Source organism: Parasteatoda tepidariorum, chromosome 5 (assembly GCF_982258835.1).
Source record: "Parasteatoda tepidariorum strain Cologne lab strain chromosome 5, Ptep-v5.0, whole genome shotgun sequence".
NCBI classification, from domain to species: Eukaryota; Metazoa; Arthropoda; class Arachnida; order Araneae; family Theridiidae; genus Parasteatoda; species Parasteatoda tepidariorum.
Window position 1 is genome coordinate 36,790,390 of NC_141759.1, and position 14,688 is coordinate 36,805,077.

At 26.2% G+C, this 14,688-nt stretch overlaps 1 protein-coding gene across 3 annotated transcripts in view; it reads left to right on the forward strand.

Moving 5' to 3' along the window:
* Positions 1-12,026, forward strand: part of LOC107452429 (protein zer-1 homolog) — a 36,417-nt gene extending 24,391 nt beyond the window's left edge. For all 3 annotated transcript variants that reach the window (XM_087163673.1, XM_087163674.1, XM_087163675.1), the window contains exons 10-16: positions 42-132; positions 1,707-1,777; positions 3,646-3,693; positions 4,175-4,242; positions 6,126-6,323; positions 7,917-8,135; positions 11,418-12,026. In XM_087163673.1, coding sequence (XP_087019799.1) covers positions 42-132; positions 1,707-1,777; positions 3,646-3,693; positions 4,175-4,242; positions 6,126-6,323; positions 7,917-8,135; positions 11,418-11,475 — 753 coding nt within the window. In that variant the 3' untranslated portion in view covers positions 11,476-12,026. The remainder of the gene's footprint in view (positions 1-41; positions 133-1,706; positions 1,778-3,645; positions 3,694-4,174; positions 4,243-6,125; positions 6,324-7,916; positions 8,136-11,417) is intronic.
* Positions 12,027-14,688: the final 2,662 nt, after the last annotated feature.

Consider the following 14,688-nt stretch of genomic DNA (forward strand, 5'->3'; position numbering starts at 1 on the left):
AAATTTGATTCTGATTTTTTTTTCTGTTTTTTTTCTTCCAGATAATGCTGCAGTTAATTGAGAAGCGTTTGGAGAGGCGTATATGTGATGAAGTTATGGAAACAGCTTGGAGTACTATGTGGAATGTAACAGGTTAATATTATCTTGTTATTATATTTTTTGAAATGGTTTTATGGTTTGGAGTTTTATTGTTATGTGTTAAAATTTAAAATGATTTGAAGAAAAAAAAGTCATGCGAAGAAGCAAACAATACATATTTTTAATTACTAGGATTTAACAATTAATTTTAAAACTTATGTTTTTTAATGTGTTAGAATTTGTATAAAAGTATAAATAAAAATCAATGTAGATTAATTTAAGTAAATAATCTATTTATATCTGTTTAATGTAACCAAAAGAAAAGAGCTGATTTGATTTCTTTCTGTTGATAGTGACAACATGTCAATTACATTAGAAAAGAAAAATTTAAATTATTCATAAAATGTTAGTTGTATGTTATGCTGCAATAGCCGATAACTTAAGTTTAAGAACCAGATCATCAGGTGAAGGCATAATCTAGTTTTTATCATCATTTCTTTCCGTTGACAATTAATAGAAGTGTAAATTTATCAAGCTTAATTGATCATAGAATTATAGTCATGCAATAACCAATCAAAATACAGGAGATTAAAATATCCATAGTTCAGAACATAGCACATTTTTATAGCTTGAAATATAATTTTGAAACTTATACTGGATGTTTTAGTTAAATATATTAAAAACATGTATAAAAATTATTGCCCAGTTAAAAATCTGTAATTTTTTATAAATTCAACATTTTTACATTTATCAAAAAAAAAATAAATAAAGTTGTGACAGAAGTATTAAGAGCAAATCATCAGTCAAATAGTTCATTTTTATTTTCTTACTTACAAACAAATATTTAAAAAATGTGTTTAAATTTTGTGTACTATGTGCCATTAGTAAGTGGCAAACATAAACATGATACTATTAGTAAAATGTCTTAATCTACGTTCAATAATAAAAATAATGTAAAAAAACGTTTTTATTTTATTTGCTTGGTAATTTTTTTTATATATAACAGAAAATATTGATACTTATTTTACCATGAGTAAATTTGTCTTAATGCTAGTTTGATTTGTGATATTTTTGTAAATTAAGAAACAAGCTGCATAAAAATTATGTGTTTTTTTTTTTTAATTTTCGAAATTTTATAATGAGTTTTTTGGCTGCTTAATTAGTGGCTCAAATGACTTGAATAATATTTTTGCGTAGTGCAAATTTGGTAACTTCTGCTGCATTTTCTTACTGTAAAATGTATCTTTTCTTCCTCTTTTTTTCCAGTTAATTGCTACATAAAATTTATGTATTTTTAAATTTTCATATGGTCTGGTTTTTTTTATTACTAAGCTATTACCAATGTCGAAAAAAAAGTGTGTAAAACTATAGCAATTTTGTAAGGTTTTTATGCGCATGGGTGTATTTTTTCCTTAAATTAAATATAATGCTTTAATTTTATTCTGGTCATTACACCCATTTAGTTAATTTTTTCCCTATTGAAACTTTCCAATCAATTATGTATGAAATATATTGAAAATTAATTTTTTGCAGATCATTGACCTTTTTTTAATGCAATGAAGTGTTTAATATGATTATTTATTTTTAAAATAAATATTTAACTGAGAAATAATTTAAAAATATTTTAGATGAAACTCCTATTAATTGTGAAAGGTTTCTGGAAGGAAATGGAATGGATTTATTCTTACGATGCTTAGAAGTGAGTACCAAAGTATTATTTCAAATTACCACATTTCCAATTTTGGGAATCATGATTATTTTAAGATAATTTATTTTTAGTACAGTATATATTTTCAGATATTTAAATAATATATTTACTTCCTTAAAAAATTATATTACCATAATTTTTTTTTACCACTTGTAGTTTTTTTTCTTTCAAAATAATTGCATCTTATTTAGTTTAAAACTGTTAAAGTTTTTTTTCACTCTAATTCCTAGTCTCTAAATATTTGCATTTTATGAAGTTTGAACTTTAGAAACTAAGATGACGCCATACCATGTGACATTGATTTATTGCATCGTCATTTCTCTTAAAAACATGTTTCTTTACAGGCATCTCTCATGAGGTAGAAGAAAACTCTATTTATCTAAGAGTACAAAAGGGCTTATCTTGTTTCCACTAATGCTACCTTCCATCAACATATTCAATTCATACAACTCTTTCGTTTGACTGTTGAAATTATTGACACTATAACGAAGCATTGAAATATCTTCTCTAGTTAATATAGATCTGTGTATGATCAGTTTTCTTACCAGTCAGGGGGAAAATAATTTTTTTATTTATGTTAAAAATGAAAGTTTTCCCAATGATAGTAAAATTTAAATTCACGTTAAGCATAAAAGTTCATGTTTAGTTAAAAGTCCTTTAAAGCATTGTATCTCTATGCAATTTGACAGGGAATCGAAAATTAGTTCACATGAAAAAAATTCCCATTTAGTATGTTCACCTTCAGGGTTCCCACGATCCTTAAAAAGTGCTTAATTTTTATTTTGGAAAATAAGGGCCCTTAAAAGTACAGTACAGAACCCGTTATCCGGAAAACCAAAAAATCGGAACGAAATTCAAGAAATTTTCCCGCCCTATTTTTAAAATTTTTTTTTTTCCTCATTAGATTTTAGGATTTTTTTTTCTTTTTTGAATAATCATTAGTGTATTACTTCATCGTTTTTTCTTCTTTTTAACATTATTTCCAAAAATTTTTTTTTTTAGTTGGGTTTAACAATAAAAAAAAAAACGGCTTTTTGTAGCGATTCAGAAAACCGGAAAAATCAGTTATCCGGAATAGCGATGGTCCCGATCGTTCCAAATAATTGGTTCCCTACTGTACTTAATTTTGGTTCAAAGTTTTTAAAAGTCCTTAATTTTTTAGCATCACTATGGTTGATGGGAAAAAAATTTCAGTTCAACTTTTTCTATTTAGATGAAATCATTGAAAATGGAACACAGATTGGTTTCATACGTTAACTTTTACAATTTGAATGACGTTAACTTTTGAAAATCTGAAAATGTTTGAAACAAAACCGACCCGTGTTTGCAAAAACTGCCTGGTAGTTCTTTGGCGGGCCCTGTTAATTAATATAATTATATTAGTGCTTACATTATAATTAAATTGCGTTTTATGATTTTTTTTATTTATTGAATTTTTTAGGACTGTAAATAATTTGCACTATCACTGGAGGGATATTCAATGATAAACAAACATATAGTTTTTAAAAATCCTTAATTTTTCAAAGAAGTACTTAATTTTTACCTTAATTTTTTGCTTTGTTAAAAGAGTGGGAACCCTGACCTTGACAAGGTTTGACTTTACATAAAATGTCCTTAAAAATTGTGACTTGAAGAGTAATTGGATAAATATTTTGTAACTTTAATAAAAATGAAAAAAAAAATTTTCTCTGATTTTAACTAAATATTTTCCTACTCACTCATTTAAAGATTTATTTATTAGTCATTAATGTTTTTGGTTTGCAATCTTATATAATTCTGAACAAATAAATTGGTTTTTAACTCTCATAATCAAAAATCATATCTTCATTCAATAATTGAGTTACTTTTAATTTTGATAGGCTTTTCCATCAAAAGCAGAGCTATTGAGGAATATGATAGGATTGTTGGTAAGTTAAAGTAAATAAATACAAAAATTAAGTTAGTTTTAACTACTATTCTTATCATTATTTTGCTTAACCTGATTGATTTTATTTTAGATAAAGTAAGTTTAATGATAACTAATTAAAGTTTTCTTCTAAACTAATTCACATGAATTTTGTTTAAACTTAACTATAATTTTCTTGATTATTTCTCTGAAATCATTAGGCAATTTTTCAGCACTTTTATATTTGACATTTTAATTATTTAAATTACTACTTTTTAATTTTTTTCCTTTTCACCATTATATTTTTTTTTAAAATTAAAATTCCTATTTTGGCATTATGAAGTTACTCTTTGAGAAGTATTTCTCCTGACATTTATTTCTTTTTTAAAACATTTAAAGAAGAATATTTTTTTATTTAATTCCTTGGTGTTTATATAGAAAATATTTCTTGGTGTTTATATAGAATATAATTTTTTATTTTTCTAATTTTTCAAACAATATAGGGCAATGTAGCTGAAGTAAAAGAACTAAGAAAATTTTTGATGAAAGAAGATTACTTAAGTGTTTTCAGGTTTGTTTGTTTCGTTATTTCCAGATTTTTTATTAAATAACAAATACAGAAAGCTTTTTCAGTGAATTATTTGAAATAAATTGTATATTTTGAAAAATTATTTTCATTTTATGTAGAACCTTATTTAAAGAGGAAATAAATTGTGTATTCTAGCTGTGAAAGTTCATCAATGTTAAGCATTTTTTCTTAATTTAGAAGGATTCCATCATAATTTGGTGTTATATAATGGTAGTATTTTTGGCCCTTTTCACATGGGTTTTCTGTCTCTGATATTTTTAATACAATGTTATTACAACACATGAATTTAGTTATCACTGTTTGAACACCTTGTTTCCCAAGAAGCCCCTTGCAAATCAACATCCATTTTGTTATACTAGTTTTTGATGTGCTTTATTCATAACGATTCCATCGTAGTTAGATTCCCATTTTTTATTTATTTTATTTATAGGAGTCAGTTATTTGCTTATACAAAGTTTTTAAATAGAGATTTTGGATTAATTTTATTTTATCTAAGTCTGGCGCACTTTTTTGCTCAATTGAACAGAAGGAAAAAGTATCCCTCCACCTTTCCATCTACTCTGTTTCAAGGATGACTCAGTCGTTCTAGTTCAAAAATGGGGGCGAAAGTGAGCAAAGTTTTCCCCTGTTTTATGGAAACCACATAAAAGGTTTTATGCTGAATAGCTAACTATACTCCTACTTAATTATTCATTTAAAAAAAGTCATATATTAGCCATTTTCATATTCCATTTATATTAACATAGTGGAGTTTAGCATTGTATTTTTTTATTACCCTTCCACCTTTTATTTACTGAAAGGCAGGTGTAATGCACTATTGCAAGTTAAGGGTTCTACACCTTTCCCTCTACTCCACTTCAAGGATGACTAGAATTTCTGCATTTTGCAGCAATCATTTTGGTTCAGAATGGTGGGGTAATCCCGCAAAATTTTTTCTGGTTTCCCAGTTCTTTAAATAACGCATAAAAAGGTTCTGTACTTTACAATTGAATCTGGTTAATATTCGGGTTTCTTGTAGCTTTAACCCTTTATTTACTAAATTATTAAAAAATTATCAAAAATATGCAGAACTTTTTTAAAGTGAGACATTTATTATATTATTTTCTTTTATAACTACTTGAAAATGTTAATGAATCAATAAAAAGATACAGAAGACTTACTTGCAATATTGATAGCGATACAAAGCTGAGAAATCATAAAATGATGTTCTTGAACGGTGATTCAATAGTTATTATTATAGATTTCAATACTAGTTACTTCAAATAATTCTGTGTTGTTCCCCAGTAATGATAAAGGGTAAAGTCATATTCAGAGATGATTGTGCTTCGGAAAAAATCCGGAAATCCGGATTTTTCGCTAACCACAATCCGGAAATCCAAGGTCCAGAAGTTTCAAGCAATCAGCGATCACATTTATGTATAAAAAAATTTTTATAATTTATTTAAAAATATTGGAACTAAAATTTATAATTGGCATCTCTTTCATTGGTAAATATTTTTTCTGGTAGAATAATAATTGTGATGAGAGTTAAAAGTAAACTTATGCATAATTATTAATTTAAATTATGCTGTATATAATTTGTTTAGAATTTTATGTTATGAAAATATCAATGATTTAAATTTATAAAGACCTTAATTTTTTGAAATTATAAAATTTTTGAAATTTGAATCATTAATGATTTTACTCAAGAAATTTTCAGGATTTTTGAGTTGGGCTCACAATCACCCCTGCATATTACAGGGATGGATAAGTTCTATTGGGATATTTTGTTCCATTTCAATGTTTCAAAAGAATAATAGTCCTATCGGTACATAAAGCGTTATTATTGCAAGTGAAACAAGCTTAAATAGTTATTTTTCTTATAGCGAACTTCTAGATAACAAAAGTGATGGAATTGAAGTCAGCTACAATGCAGCAGGGATCTTATCTCATATTGCCTCTGATGGACCTGAATTGTGGACTATGCATGGTATCATGAATGTGAAAAGAACTGAAGTTCTGCAGAAAATGGTTGAAGCAATCGAGGGTTGGGACCTCAACATCAAGCGTAATATAAATTACAGGTAAAACAGATTATGTGGCAACTAAGATATTAAAAAAAGACAAACAAATAATTTTCACCTCTTTGGAAATATATGAAAAAATGTTAATTAAAATCCTTAGTTTTAAGGATCTATTTCAAAGGATATGTTTTGTTTTTTGGATATGTTGTTTCAAAGGATGTAACAATCTTAGAGTAGATTTTCTACTTTTATATTAATTAGTATTAAGTTATGAAAATGTTGACAATGCATAGTTGCTAAAATGTATAATTGTTCCAGAACCTGCTTGTAATCCTTCAAAAAAAGTGTAAAATGTAAAAAATTTTGTTTTACTAAAAAAAAAAAAAAAAAAAAAAAATCATTTTAAGTATATTTTTTTACATTATTATATATGTTTTTTTCCTCGCAATTAAATTTACCACAACTATAAAACTTACCACAATAATTTAAACCAGTATATGTTAAGTTTTCAGCAAAAATATGTAATTATAAAACAATTATTATATTTGATGTTATAGATTTAGTATGTTTATGAAAATTGATATTTTAAGAATCAAAAATTTTCAAATAGATCTGAAAATTACACTTTTTTGTGCTTTAAGGAAAAGGCTAGTGAGGAATTTTGACCCAGAGTCATAAAACTTGCCTCACCAACATAATTATCGACCAAAGATCTCCAACAGCTCTGCTTGACCTTTAGGCTGCAGTGACCGGTTGTTGACTGTGTACCACCTTCCTCTCTAAAGAAAGAATCTATCTACTTCTTTTATTGGGAGGCTAACATACTTTTTTTTTCTAGTTCTTACTCTTAGCCCTTTCCCTTATATTTTTTAGTTTTATTTGCTTGTTTAGCAAATAACTAGATTTAAGTAGTTAGTAACTTATTCTCTGTTGCTAGTTTTGTCTATTGTCTTTTTATTGTTCAATTTTTCAATTGCATTGAAAATTTAAAAAAAAGGTTAAAAGATTCTACATTTAGTTTGCAGTTCACTTAGATCTGAGAGACAGAAATACTTGACAAAATAAAGTTTTATTTTTTAGTTAAGTAACAATAAAAAATTTTCTGCACTATCACTTAGATTCCATCCACTTAGCTTTTCAATTTTGTTTTACCTACTTTTAGTTAAAAAAAATTCTTTACTTTTTGAAGCATCTAAATTCTGGTATCTTTTTTTCCCCATGCGAAGTTTGATCTGAAGGAGCCTTGAAGTTCTACTCTATTTCTTATTGTTAAATTTTTTGGGGGTTATAGAATTATTATTATTTTTTTTTTTTTTACTTTTGTAATTAAACAGAAAAGCTGATATTAAAATTGTAGGGAGAATAAGCAATATAATAACGGATTATAAAATGAAAAGGTAGTATGATAATTGAATAGCAAACTAAAAAAAGGGTTCTAGATTTTAAGCAAATTTTTATGAAGATAGAGATTATTTAAAAAAAAAATTTCGTATTTTTGTTTTGTTTCATTGTACAACTCTGATTTATTTCGTGAAGTCATTAAATTGCGGAGATCTTAAGTTACAGTGTTTAGAGTAAGAAAATGTTTCCCAACTAACCCCATATGTTTTTATCTTACTCTGTATAAATATATATATTTATGCATTATTATAGGTCATTCAAACCCATATTACGACTACTGTCAGTCTATCATACACCCGAGGCACAAATATGGGCAGTATGGGCTTTGGCAAATTTAACTAAAGTCTATCCAGAGAAATACTGTATGCTCCTGAAGAAAGAAGGTGGGATAACTTTGCTTGAATCGTTGTTACAACAAGGCAACCCACAAATCACTCGATTGGCTCAAATGACTATTGATCACTGCATGAGGTAAGACAAATATTATTTATGTACTAGCTGTACAGGGTATATACACGTACCCACGTATCTTTGTATGGGGTGGAAAAAAGGGATCAGTAAATGAGTACTGAACAACACTTCAAAATCATGCACAAAACTGTAATAATAATAAAGCTAAAATAATTTTAAAAAAATTTCTTAAATTAACCACAATCAAGCTACTTTCTTCTGTCTCTATATCTTCCAGGGGCGGTAGAAGCCTATTTCCTCAGTAACTATCACAAAAATGTACAGGATTGATGCAGCTGTAATAGGCACCAAATTTACTCATAAAATACTTTATATCTATATAAGAGTTTATTTGGTACATATTAAAACTGCATTAATTTCCATAATGCCAGATGTGCTTGCTACCAAAATTAAGCATCATTAACATTGATAATAGTATGGTGACTTTATTAGGTTCTCCAAAACACAATTTTACACTTTCTCCATTAATTTTTTTTTTTTTAGTACATTGCTTATTTATTTATGTCAATTAGTAACTATTACTGAAATTAATTAAGCATCATTGATGACAATTATAGTTTGCCTATTAAGCACTCTTAAACAAATTAGTACCATTTCCAGAGATGCCAACTGCTCCGGACACGCCAAAATAATTTTAAAAAAACGGTAAATAACTACAGAGTAAATTTTGCAATTATTTGACTGTTATTGCTTTCTTTTTAGAGCGTACAGCACGACAGAAGTACTAGAAAATAGTGAATATATAAACCTACGAATTATTTAGAAATAGCGGTGGATCTTGGTTTAATAAATTCAATTTAGATCTACTAAATTGAATTTATAAACCAAGAATCACAATTGATAAACTACCACTTTAAAATATATATTTGCTGTCCAGAGCAAGTTGGCAACTCTGCATTTCTCCATCAATTTTGCGTTTTAGTACATAGCATAGTTCCCCTTTTTTATTCCTAAGGAGAACTCTGAAATTAGTATTATTTTTCCATTCATTTTGATTTTTAGTACAAAAAGTATTTTTTTATTTCAATTAATCTTCATTTTATATTATTAAGTTTTATAGTAACAAGTTTTAAAAAAATAACTATAAACAATATAAACAAGCAGTTTCAGGTCATGCTAGAGGAGTGTGATTTTTAGATACTACAGGAGTGTGATTTTTAGGATAATTCACAGAATTCCTCAAATCCCAAGACCGTTAATTCACAGACTTCCGCGAATCAATAATTTCTATCAAGACAAAATTTTCTCAGAGCTCCGCTTATCTTGAATTTCATTCCTTATGCAAAATCTCTTTAATGAAACATTTATTCTACCCTTACCAGCGCCCTCTTTTTTTATTACTAAGCTCTCTCATCTGCAATAAGGACTCCCCCCCCCCCCCCCAGCAATGTTAGAGAAAAACGCAACTACAGAAATTTTCAAGAACACGAGACTGGAAAAAAATTCCATAATAACTTTGGCTAGAATTATTGAAGTACTCAAGCAAACACAAAAGTATAAAATTGATACTCTAAAAAGGAATTCCATTATGACAAATATTTACAAGATCATCCGCTGGAATAAATGCTTTTTTTTTTCTAATTTTGTTTTTAAAATTCATATTTTAAGGGAAGGAATTTTGTTGCAAATTATGATTTTTTAAAGATAAATTGTTTAATCAATGAGATATATTTGCTACCTTTTATATTTGCCTACAATTAGAGCGAATAAATTTTTAATACGTTCATATGACGTGGAAATTTCCAATTGCGTATTTTGGTAATCACTTTTTAACACACTCCATACCATTGTAAATCCGTGTTCAGTCTTTTCTATTCTTTTGCAGTTATTACAATTGATTTTCTTGTGGTTTTTAAACGTCTGATATTATTATGAAACACAAAATTTCGATCACACATTTTAGTTATAAATTTTTTATATGCTCGTTTTGCGGGCATACCATCATAAATACGTGCGGTGCTTCTATAGTTTTATTGGCTATTAATGCTACAAACTTTCTAAATAAATTTTCAAAAAAAAAAACTCTATATTGTTTATAAATTATTATGACACGCAAAATTCAATTTGTGCATTTATTTGTCAGCTTTTGACATGACGATACTGTTGTTTTTTCCATAGACTTTTTCAAAGTTATAAATAATATTTTCATACCATGTTATTAAAAAACGAGAAATTCTAATTTCGCATTTGAATAATTTCTTTTTGCTGTAGTTAATTTGGGCAAAATCAATGCGGCACTAGTATTTTTTATTATTTTTTTTACAGTTAATGCTGTAAATTTTCACATGATTTTTTGACATCTCGATATTCTTATGATACGGAAAATCCAAATTCTGCACTTGAGTATTCATTATTTGGCCTAATAATTCTATCCTTTTTTAAAATAATTTACTTGTCAATTATGACTAGTTATTTTTGTATACTTTTTAAAATATCAATATTTTTAATACGATACTATTTATTATAACATGTGAATCTCGAAATGTACATTTAATTACTCCCTTTTTTTTAATTAACTGCTTTTTTAATAACTCTTTTTTTTAATATAATTGTACAGATAAAGGCTTTAACCAACAAGTTTCTATATTTTTAAGGATAGGTAATGCAATTCTTTTCACATCTGGTGACCGTGAATGTCTGTTTTAATAGTAAGTTGTCATAAAGGGAAATAACTTCTTTTTTGTTGGGAAGAAGATAATTTAACTGGTGGTTGCCCTCAGATTGCTTTATAAAAATAGGGGATTAAAATTGTAAGAAGTTAACTATGTTTTTTTGCTTTTTATATTGATAACAGAAATACTTAAAAATGTCCAACAATAAAAAAATGTATTTCATTTAAAAAAAATTCCTTTCATAATATAAGTCTAACAATTTTTAACTTGTTATAAGCATATTATTTATGTTACTTTAATATTAGCATTTTAACTGTGACTAGGAAATTTGTTGTAATACAGATTTCTTGTACTATGTCATACTCATTATATCAAGTTTTTATTATATGAAATGAATGCCTAAGTAAATGAATGTGGGAATTGAAACGTAGAAGTGAAAAATTGAATAAATGAATGTGAATCAGTTTGTAAGTGAATTAAGTCTTTATAAACTTGAAATTTTTAATGTGGTAGTTGATGATTACAGTTTTTATCATTAATGTTTTTATCAATTTTTAATTCATCGTTTCAGTATCAGTTTTTAATTCATCAGTTCAATCAATTTTTAATTTATCGTTTCTATTTTTACAATATTGGCTCATCATTTATTATTTGTTCTCTCTGTTTCTAGGTATGAAAATTGTGAAGACAGTGATATGTCTGATAATGATGATGTAGAAATTATATAAACTATGTTTTTCGCATATGTTATATTGTAAATAGAAGTAACTCTAAAAAAATTATTTAGTTTGCAAATACCATGGCTTCTAAAATGGTATGTTTTTGTTTGTTTGTTTTTTTTTAAGAAAAAACAACAACATTTAAATGTTTGTTGCTTGTAGCTTTTCCCTTTTACTATATTGGCTACATGTAACCTGGAGGAAGCTATAGTATTTTTTGTTGAATTGTTTTATTTTGCAAAGTCATATAATATTTGTATAATAAATTTATTTTTGTTTAGAAAAAACTTATTACAGAACTTGTTTTATTTTCCAAAATTCTTGAAAATTTAAGTTTGTAAAACTTCATTAAAAAAGCATATTTTAGATATTATTTGTTTTGTAAACATTGTAGAGCTTTTTTGCAATTCTTTGAAATTTGATTAATTATTTCATTTAAAATATCATTGTCAGCTTTTTCAAAAGACCACGAATTAAACATTTTGTATTGTTTTTATGAGAGTTAAAGTCAAATATAGAATATCAAAGACACTCAAATGTAAGCTTATTAGGAAGAAAAATACCTCTGAATGTCGAATTTAAGTGACTTTGTCATGTGATGTATAGTTTAAATTTTGAGATAAAGTATGGTTTTTCTTATGTATTAATGTATTTTAAATTTATTTCTCTTGATATATATATATATATTCTGTAATCCTTTGAATTGTCAGATTAAAATATATTTATAAGAATTCATTTTCTAAATTGCTTTAAATAACAGTTATTAAGATTAGTATTTTTGTAATTAATAACCATATTATATGCAATTGCATACTGTAGGGCTTTGATTATCCAAAGTAATTAGGACCAGATCTATTTGATAATAAAATTATTCAAATTTAAGTTATGTGCTTTTTTAATTAATTTTCTTCGATGAACACTTATTTATAGTGTGATCTAGTACTTAAATTTATTTAATATGTTACTGTTATATGTTTACTATTTAATAGATATGTTTTTGAAATGTATATAAAAATATAATAATTAAAACTTTACTTACACTCATGCTTACATTGGAAAAAGTACAATCTCATTGTGAATTTTTTACTGATTTCATTGATCTGCAAAGTTGATTTTATTGATTTATATACTTTTGTGAGTTTAATGAGGCTCTTGCAATTCCTTTCACACATAGTTCACTAAATTTTAATGTAGATAACATTATATGTTTCTTTTTAGCAGAAAAGGTAGCCATGGCATTCACTAAATTAATTATTTCATTATAGTAATAATAATATACATTTCATTATGGTAGTAATAAGAAAACAATAATTAAAACTTTCAGACTTCTTCATCAAAATAAAAGCAACCAATGTTGCCGATTCACAAAGTGTTTATTTGTTACTTACATAAGAATATCTATTCTATGTAGTCATGCAGTATTTATTTATTTATTTTAATTTTGCTTATTTATTATTGAATTATTATTGATTAACTTCAACATATTATTAAAATTTTGAAAAGAAAAAACTAAGTGTGCATGCAAAAAAAAAATTCTATTCACTGAAATATCAGAGTAAAAAGAAATTCAGATAATCAAGGTTCTACTCTATTTTAGCAATTTAAAATGCATTGCATATAAATGTATAAAATATAATTTTTCTGCCTTAAACTGTAATAATTTGTTTTTAAGATTGTTTAATGGTATATAATAATGTGCTACAATTTTTATTTCTAATGAATTTGGTTATTTAATATCAATAATTTTAGTATTTGAAATAATTTTATATTTTACCATGTTTCACAGTAAATGTGTTTTGGGAACAAAAATAGTTCATAAGCTAGTCCATTTAAAAGTTTACTTAAATTTTGAAACTTATGTAAATGTTTCCTTACATATTTCTTAAATCTTGGGATTGCCATTACCAAATTCCTTTTCTTTTATATACTATGAGCAAAATTATGAATGTTGTTTGGAAGCTAGATTATCTATACTATAAGTGCAATATGAAAACAAAAAGGCAATCTTCCTAATAAGTTTATTCTCATTTTCATATTGTTATTTTTAAATGTACTATTGGAGCTTCCAGCAGAGCAGTTGCGTACTAGAGATGAGTTCTTGCTCACATTGAAGAGGCTAGAATACTAAATCCAAACCCATTCGAGAATGATATTTTTTTTTCATTTGAAATTTAATTGGTCAAATTAATAAATTAAAAATTTTCTAAGATGTAAAGTTTTAGAAGATAAAGACAAAATATATTATAACTCTTTATTTATGTGTCGAGATAATACTAATAAGTTGTTTGCACTTAATAATTTTTACTTTTTTTAGACTTAATTATTGAATAAAGAAATTTTTGTATCATTAAATAAAAACAACCTTTATAAAGCACACATGACGGTACAGAAATGGATGTACTATAGTTTCGGTTCTATAAATAAGAACTTCTCTCAGTGTCTGAACACAAAATTTTTGGTGTTTAGACACATTGGTGCTTAGACACTGAGGGTGGTTCTTGTTTACAGAACTGAAACTGGTACAGTAGAAGATCTTCATAACGCAAACTTCAAAGCATTAGGTTTTGCTTTATATAGAGTATTGTATTATATAGATTTCGTCATATATCATGACATTACATGTCTAGAACAGATCAATATTTATGTTTTAAAATAATTTTTAAATTTCAATGCATAAATATGAACTTAAGTATTTATAGAAAAACTTGAAATAATAAAGCACATTTGAAATAAAATTTAATAAGTTCATAAATTTTGGTTAGCTTTAAATGAAGGTTAATAGGTTTTGTAGAGAAATGCATTCTATATATCTTCTACTATGTCCATTCCTGTATCTTTATTTGTGCTTTATTTGCGTTTTTAATGTAATCTACGTTGCACAAAATATACCCTATCAGATTTTTGTATATTTGTTTAGATATAAAGTAAGGTCCAGCTTCTGTTATAAAATGATTGACTTTCCGATAGTTCATTTAGACAAGGGAAAGTCATTGTGCTGTAGAATTGTCATTGATACAAAACTCCCTACCATTAAATTCTTTAAATGATTGGCTTAAATGAATGCTATGATTTGGCTTTCAATAGTCTTCTTACAATGAATGGACTATGTGTGACATTTTTATCATGTGCCATAGTCTGTAAACTTCATTTATCTATTAAATTTTGACTTAGCCTGTCTCATCTCTATTACACACTAGTTCGCTTTAAACTAAATGTAAATAC